Source organism: Pyrenophora tritici-repentis, chromosome 8, assembly GCF_003171515.1.
Source record: "Pyrenophora tritici-repentis strain M4 chromosome 8, whole genome shotgun sequence".
In the NCBI taxonomy this organism is placed as follows: Eukaryota; Fungi; Ascomycota; class Dothideomycetes; order Pleosporales; family Pleosporaceae; genus Pyrenophora; species Pyrenophora tritici-repentis.
The window spans coordinates 838,584-858,363 of NC_089397.1; the positions used below are offsets into that span (position 1 = coordinate 838,584).

At 51.0% G+C, this 19,780-nt stretch overlaps 11 protein-coding genes across 11 annotated transcripts; 1 reads left to right on the forward strand and 10 right to left on the reverse strand.

Annotated features, from left to right (window-relative positions):
- Window positions 1-20: 20 nt before the first annotated feature.
- Window positions 21-215, reverse strand: PtrM4_137700 (Amelin multi-domain protein; the record flags this gene model as incomplete). The annotated part of the gene is made up of 1 exon (XM_066109350.1): window positions 21-215. The coding sequence occupies one exon, from the start codon at window positions 213-215 to the stop codon at window positions 21-23; it is 195 nt and encodes a 64-aa protein (XP_065960272.1).
- A 488-nt stretch (window positions 216-703) lies between these two features.
- On the reverse strand, window positions 704-1,311 carry PtrM4_137710 (uncharacterized protein; the record flags this gene model as incomplete). The annotated part of the gene is made up of 3 exons (XM_066109351.1): window positions 704-708; window positions 750-1,123; window positions 1,175-1,311. 3 exons carry the CDS (start codon window positions 1,309-1,311, stop codon window positions 704-706), a joined length of 516 nt encoding a protein of 171 aa, XP_065960273.1.
- Window positions 1,312-1,895: 584 nt separating this feature from the next.
- PtrM4_137720 (SPS1, Serine-threonine protein kinase) lies at window positions 1,896-3,242 on the reverse strand (the record flags this gene model as incomplete). The annotated part of the gene is made up of 3 exons (XM_066109352.1): window positions 1,896-2,401; window positions 2,456-3,062; window positions 3,114-3,242. 3 exons carry the CDS (start codon window positions 3,240-3,242, stop codon window positions 1,896-1,898), a joined length of 1,242 nt encoding a protein of 413 aa, XP_065960274.1.
- Window positions 3,243-3,867: 625 nt separating this feature from the next.
- Window positions 3,868-4,389, reverse strand: PtrM4_137730 (uncharacterized protein; the record flags this gene model as incomplete). The annotated part of the gene is made up of 1 exon (XM_066109353.1): window positions 3,868-4,389. The coding sequence occupies one exon, from the start codon at window positions 4,387-4,389 to the stop codon at window positions 3,868-3,870; it is 522 nt and encodes a 173-aa protein (XP_065960275.1).
- A 92-nt stretch (window positions 4,390-4,481) lies between these two features.
- On the reverse strand, window positions 4,482-5,870 carry PtrM4_137740 (DUF2235 multi-domain protein; the record flags this gene model as incomplete). Its single annotated transcript, XM_066109354.1, has 3 exons — window positions 4,482-4,868; window positions 4,919-5,049; window positions 5,099-5,870. 3 exons carry the CDS (start codon window positions 5,868-5,870, stop codon window positions 4,482-4,484), a joined length of 1,290 nt encoding a protein of 429 aa, XP_065960276.1.
- A 1,291-nt stretch (window positions 5,871-7,161) lies between these two features.
- Window positions 7,162-9,523, reverse strand: PtrM4_137750 (nitrogen regulatory protein OTam; the record flags this gene model as incomplete). Its single annotated transcript, XM_001938173.2, has 2 exons — window positions 7,162-9,019; window positions 9,180-9,523. The coding sequence occupies 2 exons, from the start codon at window positions 9,521-9,523 to the stop codon at window positions 7,162-7,164; spliced, it is 2,202 nt and encodes a 733-aa protein (XP_001938208.2).
- A 3,093-nt stretch (window positions 9,524-12,616) lies between these two features.
- PtrM4_137760 (putative cyclin-dependent kinase regulatory subunit protein) lies at window positions 12,617-13,125 on the reverse strand (the record flags this gene model as incomplete). The annotated part of the gene is made up of 4 exons (XM_066109355.1): window positions 12,617-12,650; window positions 12,703-12,761; window positions 12,811-12,955; window positions 13,010-13,125. The coding sequence occupies 4 exons, from the start codon at window positions 13,123-13,125 to the stop codon at window positions 12,617-12,619; spliced, it is 354 nt and encodes a 117-aa protein (XP_065960277.1).
- A 665-nt stretch (window positions 13,126-13,790) lies between these two features.
- On the reverse strand, window positions 13,791-14,501 carry PtrM4_137770 (uncharacterized protein; the record flags this gene model as incomplete). Its single annotated transcript, XM_001938170.2, has 1 exon — window positions 13,791-14,501. One exon carries the CDS (start codon window positions 14,499-14,501, stop codon window positions 13,791-13,793), a length of 711 nt encoding a protein of 236 aa, XP_001938205.2.
- A 586-nt stretch (window positions 14,502-15,087) lies between these two features.
- PtrM4_137780 (uncharacterized protein) lies at window positions 15,088-15,630 on the reverse strand (the record flags this gene model as incomplete). Its single annotated transcript, XM_001938169.1, has 1 exon — window positions 15,088-15,630. The coding sequence occupies one exon, from the start codon at window positions 15,628-15,630 to the stop codon at window positions 15,088-15,090; it is 543 nt and encodes a 180-aa protein (XP_001938204.1).
- A 495-nt stretch (window positions 15,631-16,125) lies between these two features.
- Window positions 16,126-16,804, reverse strand: PtrM4_137790 (uncharacterized protein; the record flags this gene model as incomplete). Its single annotated transcript, XM_001938168.2, has 2 exons — window positions 16,126-16,665; window positions 16,751-16,804. 2 exons carry the CDS (start codon window positions 16,802-16,804, stop codon window positions 16,126-16,128), a joined length of 594 nt encoding a protein of 197 aa, XP_001938203.1.
- Window positions 16,805-18,758: 1,954 nt separating this feature from the next.
- Window positions 18,759-19,589, forward strand: PtrM4_137800 (Transformer multi-domain protein; the record flags this gene model as incomplete). Its single annotated transcript, XM_066109356.1, has 2 exons — window positions 18,759-19,133; window positions 19,362-19,589. The coding sequence occupies 2 exons, from the start codon at window positions 18,759-18,761 to the stop codon at window positions 19,587-19,589; spliced, it is 603 nt and encodes a 200-aa protein (XP_065960278.1).
- Window positions 19,590-19,780: the final 191 nt, after the last annotated feature.

Sequence of the window (19,780 nt, forward strand, 5' to 3'; positions counted from 1 at the left end):
CGGTGGGTGCTGGGAGTGAGTTAGGAAAGATGGGTTGGGAGGGGGTTGTGTGCGAGAGGGGCGAGGACGTACAGGGCTATTTCTGTAGGGCTGAGTGGTGTAGCGTCCATTAGGCCGTTGGCGAGGTAGCGCACTTTTCGGGGGTAGAAGATACGATTCCGTATGTCGCGGACTGTCATGCGGACAGTGGCGAAGAAGTGTTTTACATCGTGCATGATGCGAGCTATGAAGACTTTAAGTAGCGCGTTGGGTATTATGCCTTGCTTGGGTATGGCTTGGAATATCTCCTTAGGAGTAGGGCAAGATCTGACGTCGGTTTTGGTGCCATGACTTCCTGCAGTTATGTGTGTTATTTCAATCAACTCTGGAGAAAGGAAAATATTGTGGCGGGAAACGGAGGATGGGTTCAGGATGAGAGTCAATATCTGGTAGCGAGTAATCGGGTCGCCCACAACAACAAACCAGGCTGAGAAAAATTATCATCGAACTGGAACAGCTCATTACTGTGTGCCCGTACCTTTGTTATTTCGTATTTGGACTTCTTGCTACATAGCTATCAATGGTATGCTAAACACAATATGCACCATTGGCGGAAATATCTCGAAGTTACCTAGAAAGAAGCGAATCATCAGAATCATCAAGGGGGAATACGCATGAATCAATAATGATTTCGAGATCACCCCTTCCCCATATCCTCTTCAGTTCATTCTTGATAGCCCCCACCCTCTCAGGATCCACAGGACACATACCATCACAAACGCACGACACGGTCACAGACTCTAGGCGCGTAAATGATCTCAAAGGACTCTTCTCCCAGCCGTTGCAAAAAATCTGGATCCTCCTCACAGCAGCCTTCTGCGCCGGCAATCTGCGTTTCAACCACGCTTTAAAAGGCGCATGTTCGTAGAACCAGAACACATTGACGGTGTAAGCCATCAAGCAGATTTCAGCGTGTATCTGTCTGCAGACTCGTAATATGCTGGCTTCGGGGTACTCGTCGATCGGCTCGTCGTAGAACACTTTGCCAATGTAGACTTTGTCGACGGAGACAACGTGAGTCCATATTCTGTTCCGGATCTCTGCGGGTAGACACAGCAGCATGGATGTTTCGACATTTTTTGGGCTCTATCGTATTTGATTAGAATGTTTCGTGATATGATGATAGGGCACTTACATTGCGAGGTAGTGGCTGTTCGGTGTGGCACCAAGCACGCCTTTTTGGAGTGTTCGCGTGCTCATTTGCTCTCTGGCTGCTTGTGTCTTTGCAATACGCTCAGGTTGGCGGCGCGTGCCGTGTCCTAGCGTAGACATGGTTTTGGAGTAGATGATGGGTTGAGTTGGAAGGTTGCTCCGATGAGGTGACGGAGATGACTTTGATGGGCATTGCGCCAAGCTTTTGCATTTCATCCTCGCGCTTTGTTGTGATAAATAACAATCAAGGTGATGCAGCAAGCAACGGCTCAGGCATTGTTTATGCGGCTTGGAGAAAAAGGGAAAGAACATACTCGTGCCAAGAGTACTGAGTGCCCCGTGACGTAGTTTGCTAGAAGGGGAAGCGTCGAGAACGGAAAGGCCCAGGATTTTATAATCGTTTCTAGAAGATTTCTGTGCACGGTACATAAGTAATTCTGAGGAGACAGCTAGAGAAGAGGGCGTAAATATATGTAAGGCACTGAGGCGCGGTGGAGCGTGGAACCAGCTTGAGAACATGAAAACGTGCAATTTGTCCAAGCCAGAATGTAACCAGAATGTAAAAGGGTATATTTTGATGCTCCGCACCAATCAAGGACAATGATTGTCAACTTCCCAGAAACTCTCACACATTGTAAGGAAAAAAAGGTGATCGTACAGATAAGCCCGGGACCCGTTAAGAGGCTTTACTTGAAGCTCAGCATTCACTCCTCAGAACCATCCTCTGGAAGCTCTCTCAGCACGCCCTCGACAATGCTGATGAGCTGATCAACATCCGGTCGCTCACTTGGCTCCAATTTTAAGCACTGTCTAACCACCTCCTTCACGCTTTCTGTGATGGCGTCATCGGGGTTGGCCTTTTGCTTGCCCCTCTGTATACCTTCATCCGGGAACCTCCAGTCACCACCAAGCACACATATGCTCAGACTACCACCTGTTTCATCCGATCTTGCCTCAAAAGGACTCTTGCCGACTAGACAAGCATATAATGTGCAGCCGAGAGACCAGATGTCGACCTTGGTATCAATGACAGAACCAGTTTTCACGTCGAAGAGTTCTGGGGCGCGGTAGGGCATAGTTGAGTGTTCGGCAGCTGTATCTTGGACTTGCAGCGCGAGAGAACGAGAAGTTATAGGCGTCGGAGAAGGTGCAAGCGAACCAAGGTCCATTAGGATGGGTGTCTGGCCGTCGTCATCGATCATGATGTTGCCTGATTCTGTTAGTCTTGCTACTCCATAGGGATTGGGCGAGCGTGAATGCATACCTGGCTTAATATCTCTGTGCGCATAAGCCCTCTCTCCACCGGGCGCGATGCCGTCTTGCGCCGCTGTGACCTCGGACTCTTCCAGTAGACCTTCCGCCTCTTGCTCATCATCATCCTCCTGGTCGCGATTCCTCCTACTCGGGCGCATCTCCATGCTTGCAGCAGCTTCTGCGTCCGCTCGCTTCGCCTCTCCTCGTACCTTCTTCGCCTTCTGTTGGCTCCGTGTGCCACCAGGGCCGCCCTTGACCTTGTACTGATGCATCGCCTTGAGCGCTTTACATACGCCGAGGAACAGCACCATCAGTCTCCGCTCTGGGAACTTTGTGTGATTGACTAGGTTCGCATTGATCATGTCTTGTAGGTTACCGCGGCGGTAGTATGGGAGTAGGATGTATACTGTCTTCGCAGACGCATCGGATTTATCAGTCTCAACGGAGTAGTCGATCGAGTGTATGATGTTTGGGTGTGGCGAGAAGAGTGCATATGCTTCGACCTCTTTCAACGCCAGACTGACGCTCTCCTGACCAAATGGACATCGTATCTTCTTGAGGGCGAGAAGCTGTTGATTTGAATTGTCTTGAACGAGGTAGACGTAGGAAAAGCCACCCTTCATCGCGATCAGTCCATTGCGCATAATCACTTAGATAAGGAAGCTTACCTCGCCCAGCAACCGCAGTATCTTGAAACTCCGGCTGTTGATTTTGAGGTGTGGTGAACTCGGGAAGCAGACCATGCAGTTTGTGAAAGAATAGACGACGTCCAGAAAGTAGGTGCCTAATGACCCCATCGTGGTGGTTGTTGCGGTTGCGGTCGTGTTTGTTTGGTGAGCTGGGAGCTTTATGCCAGGAAATGCGTGGACGCGCGGTCGATTGAGGGCATTCAATGTAGGTGGACACGGAAGAGATCGCGAAGACGTGATTTATGAGTAGATGCGATCGTGACAGATGTGAAAACGTGTTCTTGCCTGAGACAATGCGTATTGGTGTTCGGGGAAGCTGACGACGTGGTTCGCCGGGATGCGCCAAGGGTGTGGCTGTGGAACTTGGTATATCCCGCAAGCCACGTTTAGCCCCTCTCGAATTGACTAAAGGCCCACAAGCCGAAATCAGGCTAGACGTCATGGTACCACAGCGCTTCAAGGCCTCATCCCAACTGATATTGACTGTAGTATATATTATGATGAGTTTATCCTTCTCTCATCTTACGTAAGATACATCTACTGGGCGTGTGGCTCAGTGGTAGAGCGTCCGCTTTGCATCCTCCACGAAGCATGCGGAAGGTCCAGGTTTCGATCACCTGCCCGTCCATTTTTTGCTTTCTTTTTTGTCTTATAGCTCTCTCATCTTAAGGCAAAGGGTGGGTCGTCTTTTTGCAAACGGGACTAACTCCATGAATATCATCATTTGATAAGTCTATTTTTTGCCTGCAGCGCGCTTACCCTTCATAACATACTTCTCCGGCTGAAGGTTTGTCGAACTGTAACTATTCTGTTCCGCCCAGTCAGGCCCAAAATCAATCTTCTTATCCAACACTTCGAAAAAGTCCTTTCCAGGGCCAAATCCGTCTACTTCCGCCAACTTCTCTAGAGCTGAAGTCTTGTCACACTTGTTGTACCAGTGTCGCTCAAAGTTGAACACATCGCGCTCAGGCAAGACAGCCCACTCGGGCAAAGCATTCACAATCTCGGCTTCGTTCTTGTACCACCAGTATCGCACCTTACCGTCCGCCTCATCTTTCCAGCATCCGCGCTTCCAGTCTTTAATGGGCGAGTGTGGGTCCTGGACGGGCAGAACGAGTCGGCGGTAGTAGGCAAGAGGGTGGATGTACTCGTTTGTGTGGCCCTCATCTCTGAGCGGCGACCATTTCAACGACCATTTGTGTGTTTTCTCGTCCTCGAGGTATAGTTCTCCCTCTTCGTAGCCTGGAGTACGCATGCGCGCGCCGCTGAATTTGGAGATGCTGCCGTAGTTGTATTTGTAGATGCCGCCGTATGAATCGACGATTGGTCCAAGGCCCCAGCCCAGGTTCAGATCGTGCGTGTGTGGTGGCGGTTTGGGGCGGGGTGACTTGGGTGCAGGACTGAAGTAGCTGCTAAAAGGGAGCGCAGGCAGTGTAGGGAGATAGCTGGCGTATTTCTCAATCTGCCCGGCGTGGTGGTAGGTGCAGGCGTAACGGATGCGGTAGAGCCAGCGCTGATATTGCTCCATGTAGTCGTCGAAGGCCTTTCGGTCGATGGAAAGGTAGGGAGCGATGACTTGGAGCATCCAGCAGAACGTTGCTGTAGCGATGTCTGGGTAACAATGTCAGCATTGATAATGGAATTGGTAGAGTGATGCTTACTCTCTGCATCTTCCTTCATGTCCTCCAATGCGTCTTGCGAGCCACCTCCGCAGTTTGTGTGGACGCCTGGGAACTATGAGCTCGTTAGAATCATTCCATACACCTTGCAACTGGCTTGCATACCCAGACTTGCTTCAGATCAGGCGTTTTCTTCGTCTTGTCATTGATGACATCGCATGGGATATACCACAGAGTCGGACGAAAAGCTTCGCGCCGTTCGTCCATTGCTAGTGCTTGGAACGCATGCTCAATATCTATTGGATGGTTAGTAAGAGTCATACATAACGAGACATGAGAACTTACTTTCGGTCAACTTGACGTTGTGGAAAGCATACTGTGCCCTCTCACGAGAGAAGTTCAGGCCAACGACGTCCGGTATTCCCAAAGCACCAACAGTGTCCCAGACACCAACAACCGTCACTTTCCTGCTCTCTTGACTTACCGCAAGATCCCCATGCGGCCGAATCGTCCAAACCTCTGCCCCTTGCTTCTTATCAACACTCTTTTCAGAGAGCTCCTTCAGCTCCTCCAATGTCTTGCCCTGACGCAATAATTCCTCTCCATGTTCACTGAGCTTGCCTTCCGTGAAACACTTCCACCCATCCGAGTCCCGGAAGTCCACGCCCACTTCAGTCTTCATGTACAGACTGTACAGTTCCGGGAAAAGCTGCATGTTGACTGGTGAGATGACACCAATATCAGACACTAATCCGGCAACTGCACGTGCGGTATAGGCGCCCCTCGAGAAGCCAAAGCAGAAGATCTCATCGCCTGGCAAGTAGTTCTGCACAATGAAGTTGTAAGCCTCAATGACATTCTCCGCGAGACCTGCGCCAGTTCCGCCCTGTCGACTGGCTTCCGAATGGCTCAAATCTCCAGTTCCTATACCGGAATCGTAATAGACAATCTGGTGGAACTTCTTCGTTGGGTCGTATCGGTCTGAGCCGGTACGGGCAATGAGGCGGCAGAGCTTGGTGACATTGGACGGGACGTTTGCCTTGCTGGTAACGCTGGACTGCCAGGTGCCGTCGCAGCAGACGACGAGCCTTCGGCACCAGGGCTTATCATCAGCCATGATGAGGAAGCAGATTGAGAAAGCAGAAATGGATAAGATGTCGATAAAAACACATGCAGATTGGACGTCTATATAGACACTTCACGTAAGTATAGATGCAACGATTCAGAGGACTCAAGTCTCGTATAATGGCTGGCTGAATTGTCGAAGTCCACCAGCTGAGATCAGATGCTGTATGTAACGTGAAAGGGGTAAGCACTACTAAAAGCAAGCCACAGAAAAAGCCATGCAGACCATGAGGCAGCACTGCCATCTCACTGTGTCTCTACGAGAGATCTCACACCGCAAAAGATCGACTCATGTTCGGCCTTGACCGACAATATCGTTTGGAGTATATCCCGCATCCCAAGTTGCGGCTGACGGCCCCGCAGAGTGGCACTGGCACGTTCGTAGCGGGAGGAAGCGCAAGCGGCCGCACATGTTTCTTTTCGCGGCCAGATAAGCGTCTCGACTTCCAGTGGCTTTAGATGTGATGAGCTGAGAAGGTGGGAGGTTTGTGATGGTCACGTATTTTGGGGGCCGCAAGCCCAGATGAGGCGCCCGTCACGCCCACGATTCAGAACAGTTACACGCGTTCGCAATCTCACACCGGTTGTGATGGGCTGAGAACATTCGTAAGAGTACTCTCTAACACAACATAGATCATGTGCGTCGAACTGTGCAGCTAATTAGCTACGTAGAACAGAAGCAATTCACTAGGATGGAAGGCGAGAGAATGGAAAGGCCGTTTATGGGTGTAGGGCGGCGGGGTCCCACACGCTGCCCGCATCGCAACCTACTCAGGCTCTCCAGACAACTACAGGCACTACACGTCCACCCACATCTAAATATCGGAAATGCGGTGACAGCTCAAAGCCGGCCCGGAGTATTGTCACACTAGCGCATACGCGTATATGTTTCGGAACTTTGTTTTTGACGGTAAAGTGTACTATTGTAGCAAAAGGGCTGACTTCGCCTGCGCTGTCATTACTCAAGACAGCACTATCAATCGTCGATCCAGAGCGCCCATACAACACACCCAAAGCAGTGGTCTAGGCTAGTATAAGTCATCGATTCATGACCAGTCATTACTGAAAAAGGAAATACAGGCCCCATGTGTGCCGAAGGATATCATGTGTCGCGATATGGCGCCATTCTAGCGCAAGCACATGTGTGTGTGCCCCTATATAACGCCCACGATCCGTCAAAGACATATCGCCTGATCGCTTGTAACTTGAATTATCTATCCCGGGAAATCCCAATCAAAAAGCCACATGTCGCCAAATTCGTAAAACATACGTAGATCGTTACCTCACTGTGAGCGAGGCGAGTTGCCAGCCGTTGGCGGCCGACTACCACCATACTGCGACTCGTCGTTGAAACCTTCGAAGCTTTCGCCCGACGACATCCGCCTGAGGTCATTGTCGTCTTCCATGTCGATGTCTTCGTGTTCGTATCTTCCTGCCCCATTGGGGTTTTGTGGCGGCCCCATGTTCGAAAAGGACGAGTACTGTCTCGGAGGCGCCGCTGGTGGCACGCCGGCGTTGCTGACTTGCTGCTCTGCGAGAGTAGGCTTTTCCGCCAAGTTGTTTAGCATGGCACGGCTTGCATCCAACATGGAGACGGCGTAATCAAGGAAATCAGCGCGCTTCGAAGAAACGGAGAGGGTCCAGCGATACTCCGATAGTCGTAGCTTGTAGAACTCGGCTTCTTCCTTGGCGGGTGCTGTCGCCCACAACAACGACCCAAAGGTACCGATCAGAGTGAAGTTGACCTTTGATGCGAAAAACCAGAAGGACTGCAAGTGTTCTGGCTTGAGTCGATTGACAAAGTCCATCGCAGAAATCAAGCGAGTCTTTGCTGCGTTGCGGCACATGAAGAGGCCATACGAGTCCCGGACCGTGGAGTCAAGCGACTGTACAATGCGGCGATGGAGTGTAATCTCCGTTGCGAAGTATGCAAGGTGCAGATATCCCGTTGACGTGAGCTTCCCTTTCTCGGGCACGGTCATCTTGACCTCCGCTGGCAGTTTTTCGTGCCACTGACGAAGCTTGATTTGTACAGGCTTAGCACGTGCAAGAATCATGTCGGTCGACTTTTTCCCAGCATTGGCGAAATCTTGGATAGCCGTCTGGGTGTAGAAAGTGTCCATGACTTCTGCCATGATCTGAGTTAACCCAATCATCTGAGCGAAGAGTATCCGGCCTCGGTGATTGTCTGTTTGCTCGTCTTCAGTCTCTTCTTGTCGTGTGTCATATCCGTCTCCCTCTTCGACGAAGTCTTCCTCCGTAATAGGCTTCACTGCCCAGTTTGCGTTGAATATGTGCGATGGTCGACCGTGGATGAGCGAACTCCATTTGTCTTGCATATACAACGCCCACGCGATACGCTTCCGCAGACCACGCTCCCAAAGGGGTACGGACCACGATGAGCAGTCTAGGTGAAGTCCTAATTCTTGGCCAATGGCTACCAACTGTGTCGTCAAACTCCACGAATCTGCTTCTGGACGTTGAAGCAGCAACAAACCTGCCTGTACAGTTGACAGTTTTGGTCGCTCCATGGCCAGTGTCAGTGCCTTCATGGCAATAGTCTCTAATCGGGATGCATCGGGCTTGGAGTAGTTTGCTAGTTTGGGATTGAGGGTCCACCAGTTGAGCGCCAAAATATACATGCCGGCTAAGAGAGCTGGCGAAAAACTGCGATCGCCATTGCGATACCTCTCGACGAACAAGTGCTTCTGTATGATGGGGTAATTCGGGTGTACTACTTGGAAGTACAGATCTAATAGAGCAGGACCATGGGGGTGCACGAGCTGCTCGACCTGGCTCAGAGCCTCAGACTCGCCGGCGAAGTCTTGTGTGTTCTCGTCAGGCAGCATAATGAAACATTCATGATCGTTTACCCTTCGCAGTGTGCCAAGGTCGAATGTAGACTCGTTACGGGTATCGAATTGGGAGAGACCAATGAGCAGCGAGTCGAAGGGGGAACTCAGACCGATATACCTGCTATGTTGGCGGCGTTGCAGGCCCAGCGTCTCTCCAAGTTGAGGCAAGTGGAGGGTCGCTAGTTGCGATAGTTGAGGGGGAGGTGCTAGGGGTGGGGGACTCGGCGCAGTTGCTGTGATGGTGGGCGTTGAGAGTGCTAGCGGCGGGGGGTCAGAGTCGACAGATCTACGACGTATCAGCCAGCCCATTCAGCGGCATGATGCAATATGCAACGGAGATGCATGGAAGCAGTCGCATCGCTCATCAGAGTAAATCACAAGTGAGAGTAACACGTGAGCACGTGACAAGGTCGCGTTGGTGACGCAGCCTTGACGGCTGGACATACCTCTTCTTGGTGTTGTTGGGCGAGTCCTTCTTCTCGCCGTCGACAACTTTCCTCTTGCGTGGCAGTGGGCTTTGTACAAACGTACACTCTTGCTTGTGAAACTCGCACAAGACGCACAGCGCAGCACCCTCGTGTATCACACAGCGGCTTTTCCTCCTTCTGCACGCGTCACAAGGGCGTTCCCTCCGTGAGCGGATGTTAGATACAGAGCCGTTGTTCGAGGTAGGCTTGCTCAAAGTCTCCTTGCCTGGTGGAGACTTGTGTATGGTGCGAGGACGGGCTGGTGCAATTGAGACAACAGGACGCGGGCCCATAGCGGGCTGTTGCATTGCTACTGCCGTCATTGCTCGCTGGCGATAAGACTATAATAGAATGCGGCCCGTTGGCTAGATTCCGGTTTCCGGATCAGGATGCAAGTATCTAGCTATCGGAAGCAGGGTACGTGACAAGTCTTATCGCGTGGGCGATAGATAGACAGGTCACTCGGTGGATATGTGGTATGTCCCGGAAAAGATAAAGCAAATGCAGTAAGCCGGGTAATCCAATCGAGGAAAAGAGGAACAACCGGCTAAGGCCCTAAGTTACCCGTGACGGCAGTGAGAAGAATGAGGTGATTGATGGTTCGCGTCGTCATTGAAGGTTTACAAAGACGTGGAGGGTGGACCAAGGCGAGCGGATAGAGCGGGATCTGCTAGAGTCTTGGACTGGGCGACCTGGGACTATGTGTGGGGAGAAAACTGGCGCATCATGGGGGATCGTTGTTTGTATATGTTGGAGTGTGTTTCTGGAGAGCGCGCTGTGGGTGTCTTTTGTGGCACATGTGCTCGGGACGACTTTGGAGATGCACTGTGCACGGATGCTCCTTGGTCGTAAGCTGGATGCGGCTTAGCACCCGTCGTTCTTTCTATCTTACGTACAGCCGAGAGATAAGGGAGGAAGGGACGGCCAATGGCTGCATGGCGTTGCTTCCCCCCACCTAAATCTTGTCATCTTTCTATTACTCCAGCTCTGCCTTATCTGTGTGGTAGTACATACAGATCCAGTTTAATTGTCTCCAGGAATTACTGTTATGTACTCGTTACCATACTGGAAGTTTTTAGCATTGCGCATGCACGTCACCCACGGATGGGGCCCGACTACGCATCATAATCTCTCGCCTAAGACTCATGGGGACGTAGACGACCGTTGCGGAGGAGCCCATCGATCTTACTGTATACCGGCAGTTCGTGTCTTCCTGTTTGAAGCACACGATTGGCATATTGGCAATACGAGTGTTGGAAGCGTCCAAATGTGTCTCGGAACCGCTACGAGTCATGAGAGGCCAATATGCTAACCGTTCCGTACCGTTCCACGGTATACCTTCATGTTAGTACATGGTAGACAAACGGGCCTCCGCACGTGTCGCGTGTTCTCCACAGGGCACTTACCATGCTACCACTACGCCAACGCTACCTAGATCAAGACCCTCGCAGCTCGCATCGATAGTCCTCTCCGCTCCGCTCGCTCGACCCCTGGTTTGTATGCCTTCACCGCTCGCACTTTAGGCAAAACCCTTTCCGCTCCGAGTACCGGCATTTCGCAGGACCCGGATGTCTCCGCCAATCCCACCCACGCAGTTAGACCATTACACCGGTGATGTCATACACTCCAGCCTCTCCGCTGTCATGGCACCCGACTGAGGACTGCCGATTAACAACGGCAAATCTGAGCGAGGCACAAATTCTTCAGCGTCCGGTGCTTCTGGAAGATCGGGTGCAATCCACGCCATTGTACGTAAAACGCGGGCTTAGCCCTGTCTAACACCGACCTCAATCTTGGGTTGTCATCCTGCAAAAGATACTTGGGTCCCCCCAGTCGCACGCTCACCACCACCGCACTCGGCCTCGCTTAAAAAACGTCCCTCAGTCTCTCAACAACGGAGCGATATCTCCTAGATTATTTTCTCCCATGTCAGGGCCCGGGTAGAAGCATCTGGCTCAACATGGCTGCGCTCAATGTTCCGCTCCCTGTAAGTGGTCGGGGCTGCAGGAGCGTCCAACCGTCCAACCGGTTAGAAGCCAAAGTTTCCCAGGATTCGAGGTTGTTGTTACGAGATGTTTTGTTATAGATCTGCATGTGATTGCCCAGCTGAGTGGATTCTGCCCAGGCTGTATGGCAACTAGAGGAAAGTCGGGCCGCTTTTCTCCGCGCATACGATATCTCACTGGAAGCACTACGAGATGTCGGCCCAGCCATCTATTTCTGACTCCGAAGTCTGCTCAAAAATCCCGCCGCCACAGGAAAGTTGACCGCATTTACGAGTGGCATCGGTAGATCTGATCTTCGTGACAAGGGGGTGCGTATGCAAATGACGTAGGTTCCTGCGTCTCCAGTGTAAGCGTGGAAGGGTAAAGGACCGTCTGGATCTACCTACGTACACTTATACTCTTGCTTCGACTGACAATATCTCAAGCCAGGCCCAGGTTTCTACGTGGGCATACCTGGCGAGATGGAACTCCCTGCGACAACCTGGATTATGTCACTTATCTGGTTGAAGATAGAAGAGCGGCCACATGGTATAAGCAGCATCTGTGTTTGCTAGAATTTCGCATCCCGATAGCAGGGTGCCATCAATTCGACAGGCAGATCTCATGCTACACTTGCCATTCAAGGCAGATCCTTCAAGGAAAGTGGCATGGTCCCTGTATGCCAAAAAGCTGTCAGAGCCGACACAGTATCTCCGGCATGGTTTCTTGTTATAGGCCCGTATGCTCCCACGGTATACTACCAACGTGGATAGCCGAGGCAAACGATGTAGACAATGCAGGGACTCGAGTGACATGTGGGCTGGACCAGCGCTAGTCCTGCTGTGGATCAGATGCATGGAGTGGGTGCCTTGGGTACCTATACAGGATGGGTGTCTATCAGATAGCAAAAGCCGATGTCACGTTTGTTTGTCGGGCCGAATGTCTCTGGAGCGACGTGCATGTTTGTGTGTAAGCTTGCATAAACGTTATAGCACAAGGCTTGTCCTGTACTGCATCGCGTTCAAGGCGAGCATTGAAAAGCGGATGAGACGACAGTAAGTTGTTCATGAATGCCGGAGTGATTATGGTTTTCTGCGACAGCTAGTAGCCATGTCTTTACCTACTTCCATGGTCTCTTGCCCAGTGTTCAATACTCCCAATGCTTCTGCCTCTGGAGTATGTACAAATACGGGCTCTGATCGCCCTCGCGTAATGGGCCATCAAACGCGCCCTCTTTTAAGCCATATAGGGCGTCATTCAATCTACCATTATCATATCGTCGTTATATATAACGTGTTTTCGCTCAAAATAAACAAAGATGCCGCAAGGTAGCGCAAGACGACTGTGACGTCTGCCGTATTCTGCGCATCCGTTGCGCGTGTCGTGATGGACGTAAAGAAAGCCTGAGGCCGCGCGAAGTATGGCAATCGATCAGTGCATGGGAGGTTGGTAGTTGATCGGTCGCCTGCGAAATGTTAGCGTGCTTGTTGTCTGACAATGCACATAGGCCAACATACTTGAACAGGAGGATGTGCGGTTCCGGCTCATGAACTTCATAGTGCTCCCATCCCAAACTCTATCCTCAAGTCAGTGGTGAACCGCCGTTATATAGTCAATGCCCGCACCTGTGTAATACCCAGCGCTCTCCACTCCTCCTCCCATAGCAGCTTCAGCGTGCCTCGCGCGCCGTCGAAGTAGTCTTTGGGGATGACTTTCAACATCTGCTTAGGCAGTTGTACATGGCGGTATTCGTATGCGTCGTCCGAGTACCTGGATCCATGTTAGTCGATTATGCACTGACCGCTTCTTCAGTAAACCACGCACCTGGCTGAGTAGTGGATCGCATCGACAAACTCGTCCAGCTTCTCCTTCTCATGTTCAGAAAGCGGGCGCGGCTTTTTGTTTCGGCGCGTAAAGTCGATGTCAAGTTCGGCCGACATGGTGGCAGTTGATTGACGCGAGGGAGGAGCTCGTGTGCTCGTGCAGTGGGGGGTCGCGGATGGTTGAAGCGAGTGGGGCGCGGGCAGCAACTTGTTCTTTTGCAGGTTTGTAGTTGCCAAAGTGTCCAGGAGCGCGTCGGCTCAAGCTGACTTGATTGATTGCGGAAGGTGTTGGCGGACTGAGCAAGAGGAAGAATAGACCAAGTAGCCAAACCGAATAGTTATTGTTTACGACGGTCATGAAATTTGGTCCAATCCAGGCGGCCTGAGCTTCGACGCTAATTCGGTTTCAGCCTAGCGTAGCCGCACGACCACGTTCCTACCGCAACCTCTCTCACCCCTGCATCTGCGTCTCCGCTGATCAGCATTCTGTAGTTGAGTTTCAAGACAAACGTAGCTTCAGTTCATTCACAAAACTACAAACGCCCGTTTGCTTTTGTTTAGACATCGAGTCAAGCTCCATACCATTATTACTTGTGCTTCAATTCACCCTCTACTAGATATTCCTGCGCCCTATTAACCCTACCGCCGACATTTTATTCCTCGACATCCAGCTCATTGTCTCCAGATAGATGGAAGTGAGGGCAGTCTAAGATGCGGTCATTGTTTGCCTCTCAGTTAGGTCTTCGCACAAACACTGTCTCAAATTCCCTAGGTACCAAGGCTCATGCAGCTATCACTTTATCCTTTGGAACAGCCGGTAGCTTTTTATCTCTTCCTACTCCGCGAACTCTATTCTCTTCCTCGAACAAGCTCTTGAAGACCCCGCGTTCCATATTACACTGCTCCCGCATCGTCCTTGTATCCGACTCCGGCTGACCGAGGTGATCCGTCCACTGCATTGCGGTGTCCTTGTGGGTCAACTTCCTGTTGGAAGCCTCCTCCAGCCGACCCAACCCGACCTCCCACGCATCTTCGCTTATGTCACGACTTCTCATAACGTCTCTCAGGATCATGGTGTCTTTCTTTGTTTCTCTTTCCCTTTTTCTTTGCCCTAATCGTTTGAGGCATCGTACCAGGAGGACAATCGGCAGTACAATGGCGATGAGACTGCTGAGCACAATCGCAAAAATCTCGCCGGCTGCGATAGTAGCCTTTGGTATAGCTTTTTCCGCGATCGTAGATGGGACTGAAGGAGTAGAGGCTGATGAATACGTTGTCTGGAACGATGCTACTGCGAAGGAAGGCAATATTCTATCCGCATTGCTCGTTGTCGTGCCTGTCTGACTGCCTGTCTTGGGAGCGATCACTGACACAAACAGACCACTAACTGGTGCGTTGAAAGGGTCACCCGATGCCGTCTTGTAGGAGCCTACACCGACTGTGGGGCAGGGCCGCGTGTCGATATCAATATGACTTTCCAGGGGGATGTCCATGCTACAGAGTTTCAAAAGTCGCGTGGCAATGCGGAGTATTGCGTAGAGCTTGAACACCGGTTGAAGGCAGCATGGCCCCATCAACTCACGGGAGCTCGACGTACCTATTGTACAATTCCGGTGCGGGTAAAGGGGCGACATAGCGAACCTACCAACCACAACTGTCCAGCACACAACGGTTATACTGGTACTGCTTACAGGGAACATGTCACCACGATACTATTGGTTGACTGGGTGTACGTGTTTCAATGGGTCATACAGTCTAGCTCAGAGCAAACATGAGTTTGCTTGGTTAGATCGTTTGTGTCTTGGCTTTCCTCGCCGAAATTGTGTCACGACTGTATTTTTGGAGATACTATCCAGCCATGCATGCATACAGTATCTCCAGATACATAGGAGTAGCAATTTGGGCTTGGCGGCGCAATAACGTACGGGCGTTCAAAGACTTATATTGCGGTTTTAAGGTCCTTCCTTATCTCTTAACTTTAAGCTCACATATCACAGAAGCTATAGAAAATGATTGATTATCGATTCCCTTAGGGGGAGACAACCCTATAGATCAAAGCTATTTGTTAATTACAACAGGTCATTCCGGGTTATGCTCTGTCAACACTACTCCTTCCTTGTCCACTTTCTCGATAACCTTCGGCAAGCCATCACTCCCTTCCAATTTCCCGTCTTTCCAATCCCACCTCAACTGTTTCTTTGGCTTAAGAATCATGGCTTGTTGCAGTTCCGGTCGCCTCTCTCCCAAGCCGTCATCCACTATACGGACTCCGCTGTCGATAGCGCCCCGCTCTAGCCATTCGCTCGCTCTATCATCAACTGACTCTGTCTTAATCTCTGGGAGCAGCTCTATAGCAGGAGAAGAGGGTGCTGATGAGTAGCGTCGGTGTAGGTCTTCGTAGTGTTCTTGCTGGATCTGCTGTCGGGAAAGACGATGTAAGAGACGCGATTCTCGGCCTGGTTCGGGATCCAGTAGGCCAGAATCAAGTTCTTGATGCTGACAGTCTTTGATTTTGTCTCGGCTTATGAAGCGAATGAAGAAGTAGATCAACATCAGGACCAAGATTGTGGAGGTCAAGACAATGAGAGCGAGGAAGAGATCAGTCGTGGTTGGGGAAGACATTGTAGCTCAAGTTTGTGTTATCGGTTGCTGTCAAAGTATGCAGGACAACAGGTCCGGAAGAGTTGTGGAGGTTGTGGCGCCTGTAGCCTAGGTATACTGCAGTACTTAAGCCTGTCACGCACTGCATCTATGCGCCATTTTGCAGCCCAACTGGGATTTTCGGGCACTTGATCCAGAGAGTCACGCAAATTGAAGGCCAGGTGTATCTGTGTATAACCTTTGCTGTACGGGGGATTGGTCAGAGTGTTCTGTAGCCTCCCAATGTTGTGCAGAGTAGTACGCAGTATAGGAAGAGTAGACCGTACGACTACCAGCGGACTCGAGGGATATGACTGCCAGTTTAGATGCGTAAACACGGGAATGACACATTTGAGAGGATGTTCAAGGACTCGACACGTCATCAATTATATTGATGGTCTCAGTTACAAGGGACCACACAAGGTTAGAGAAACTACAGCAGGGTAGATGCCCAGACCTTTCGCACATACTCCTTCACTACAACGCTTCCAAGTAATCATAAACCAGTCTCACCCTAGTAAACTCATCCGTCCCCGTCTTCCTAACCACAAACCTCCTCGCTAACTTCCTCTCCCCACCAATATCTGCAAACCCCCAAATCTGCCACGCCGTCCACCCCTGCTTCTCATTAACCGCAAAGCCTTCCACTATTTCCCCCTCCTCAGTTTCCTTTAACCACCCTTCCGCCAGGAATTCCGCATCGGCAGGTTGACCATTGTTTTCTTCCTTGATCTTGGCGAGCCTAGAGTAGCGATTCTTACTTTGGACAGTACCAAACAGCCAATCTGTGTGCGCGCGTATGGACCAGTCTAGAATGCGCTTCTCGACATTGCCCTTGATACCACCGGTCACGAATTGCTCGATGGTGATGTCGGTTGTAGGTGCGCCATCTTCACCTGTGGCGGGTGTTTGGCGGAGATGTTGCGTTAAAGTTGCTGCGCCGAGGCCTTTGCGAGTGAGCCAGCCGATGCCTTGGAGAGCGAGCACGGGATCGAAAGGGTCAGATAGGCTTTTGTTCTAGTGGTTGTTAGAGGAAGAGCTGTTACACACATGAAGCTTGTTGCTAGTCGGAGTCATGGGAAGTATAACGAGTAGCGCTTACCATGGACCATTTGCCGTCCAAATTTTTGATATCAATGCTGGATGGTGCCGCCATGTTTCCTGATTTGAACAATAATCACCTCAATCTTGTTGTGTGAATGCTGGGTTGGATCTCCAGTAGCGCTGTTGCGAGGTTGCAAGATTAGATAGCGACAGAAATCGCGAGCGATGACGATGTGTCGGATACAATATATAGGTGTGACACTTATGACAGTAGCCGTGCCCTGATCTACCATACGACTTACCAAAGTAGTTCTGGTTTGCTATCACGTTCTTGATTAACAAAGCCTCGTTCTGCGCGCGCCGAGGTTCGTCCGCTTTAGGCTAGTGTGTCCGCGGGGTACCCTGAACCCTGATCTGGTATACGTTCGGATCTTTTGTCCACGGCAACACCTCTCGTACTAGGCTCGTGCCATGGAAAGCGTCGTGCAAATGTGTTAGATCGACATCTTTTCATTGGCGTAGGGTGAATGATAGCACATGGCACCACCGCAATTTGAGGTGCCGGAGCGATGTGGGCCATGAAGCTGCAGAAGAGGAAAGGGACCGGAGCATTGTGGCAGTGAGAGCTGGTATGCGGCTACCTTTCGCTTTCATCCCCTGTCTATCAATACTTCGGGAGACTTATGTCTTTCACATGTACGCATGCAGTTGCTCTGCGTTCTTCGTCAAAGCTGGTTGAGTTCAGGAAGAGAATAGATACCGGCCGACCGGCATGAAAGACATTTCGAGAACTATCAGTACACCCAGGTGACAAATCCCATCGTCCTGAAGCATTCAAAGACGTGCTTGCTGAAAAGTTCTTATTCAGTCCATTTGCTGTCATCCTCATCAATGTCCGAATAGTGGGACTACGGGTTGTACCTCATGCGAAAAGCCTTGAAAACCCTGAGCCAGACTCGGGGTTGCTACTATTTCAAGAACGTTTCACCCACCTGTATCCTGTGAACTCAATAATTCCTCAGGTGCTGTGGTGTTTCGCTTGACTCGATGTCTGCATCGGTAGTTCCGAAACATCTGTCTAGTTTCAAGAGTCGCAAGTATAGTGCCGTGGAAGCGCAAAACATGGCGCGAACAACACCTGTGGGCGCCAACCCCCAAGAAGAGTGAACATCGTCAGTATCCTCGAATGTGAAATCAGCCTGCGACGCGCAGTGTCTGTAAGCATCCATAATAACCGCATCACGTCACCAGAACCGATCCGCCTGGACAGATGGCACCTCCTAGGGTCTCCGTGAATAGTGTTTGATCGCTCTGTTGATTTTATTTCTGCCTCAATTCCTTGTGCATCTATTCGGTATACCATTATGCGCATACAAGCATTCGAAACCGAAAACTGCTCATTCGTTCTCCATGTCAAATACTCTGTCTAACTCCTGACCGTCGGCCCACTGTCATTGTCGCACAAAATCTCACTAGACTTGCTTGTCACCTTTTTACTCATTGGCTGCACACAAACGGGACCCTTACAGCACCATTGTCACGAACCATAATTTCCTAGTGTTACTGGCGCGGTGAAAGCGCGACTCATACGTTCCAATCGGTTTTGCGATATTCTGGGTCTGCTATCAGAGCACGTTCACTGTCACCCTTGCGCCAGTGGCTCAGCCTCTCTCAAGTGGAACATTTCCCCCAGGCATATAACATTGGAAGACCTGAAGGCATTTCTACACTATCGGTACGATAACTACATCTCTATCAAAAGGTTATCTGTCAGAAAAAGATCATTTTCTCTTTGGCGTCACACAAGCAACTGCTCTCGCTCGCTTTGACTCCACCACCAGTTTGTTTGTCAACAACACTTAGAGCTCGTGCCTACTATCACTCTTTCTCTGACTGGACCCTCACTCGCTACTCCCTAAATTCCCACACAGCCAATATTTACATTCCACACCCCCACACTCAAAAACAACCACACCACAACCCACCTACCTACCAAACAACACTCGCCACCAACCATGAAACCCTCCATCGTCCTTATCGCCCTCACAGGCACCACAAAAGCAACCATGCGCCTCCCCCAACTTGAAGAGCGCGCCCTCGACCCCGCAACCATGGACCCAACCCGCTTCTCCATCCTCAAAGTGCTCAAGTCAGCCATGCCCAGCGGCACTGACGTCCCAATGCCCAAGGCAGATTTCGAGCCGGAATGGTACCAGAAACTTCCCGTGGATGTCAAGGAAATGCTGCCAGGGCTCTATCCCGTCATTGGTGCTGCGGCGGCTACGTCCGAAGTACTGGATGCGGGTCAGAGCACTAGTACCAGTGCAGCTGCGACGGCGACGACGACAGAGGGCGTGAGCACCACTGCGCCATCATCGGTGTTGGTTTCTTCGGCTGAGTCGTCATTGCCGTCGTCTTCTGCGTCTGTGGAGTCCACGCTGGTGAGTGTGAGCGCTTCTTTGACTACTTCGTCATCTGTGGAGTCTTCATCTTCGTCTTCGTCTTCGTCTTCGTCTTCGTCGTCTCCTACATCGGAGACTTCTTCGTCGTCAAACTCGACGACTTCATCGCTACCACCTTCAAGTTCATCTTCTCTTTCTTCATCATTAGCTACTTCCACTGCTTCTTCTGGGTCATCAGACAACAGCACTCTGACTCTCTCGTCACAGCACACACCCTCATCTACAGGATCTGTCTCTATGCCCCCCACCCTCCCGGCAAACAAGACTACACTCGCCTCTGGCCCCAGTCCTAAGCCTACTGTCACGCTCTCTTTGCCGTCTGCGGCTACGTCGTCTCGACCTGCCAACGCCGGTGTCAGGATGACGGTCAAGACGGAGATGTTGGCGGCGGTCGCGTGGCTGTGCGTTGGAGCTGGATTCGTCATCTATGCTTGATTGCTACCACTTTACAACACTTGGGACTGCTATACAAAGGTTTACACTGTTCATATTTTGGGGGAAAGGGGAGGGATGTGGTGTCTGTCTTGGTTTACGAACTTGAGACGTTTGACATCTTTGTATCAGCTTTTGCGACGCACACCGAGGGTGTTGCGTATTGATTCTTGTATTGTTTAGTTAGTGCTTTT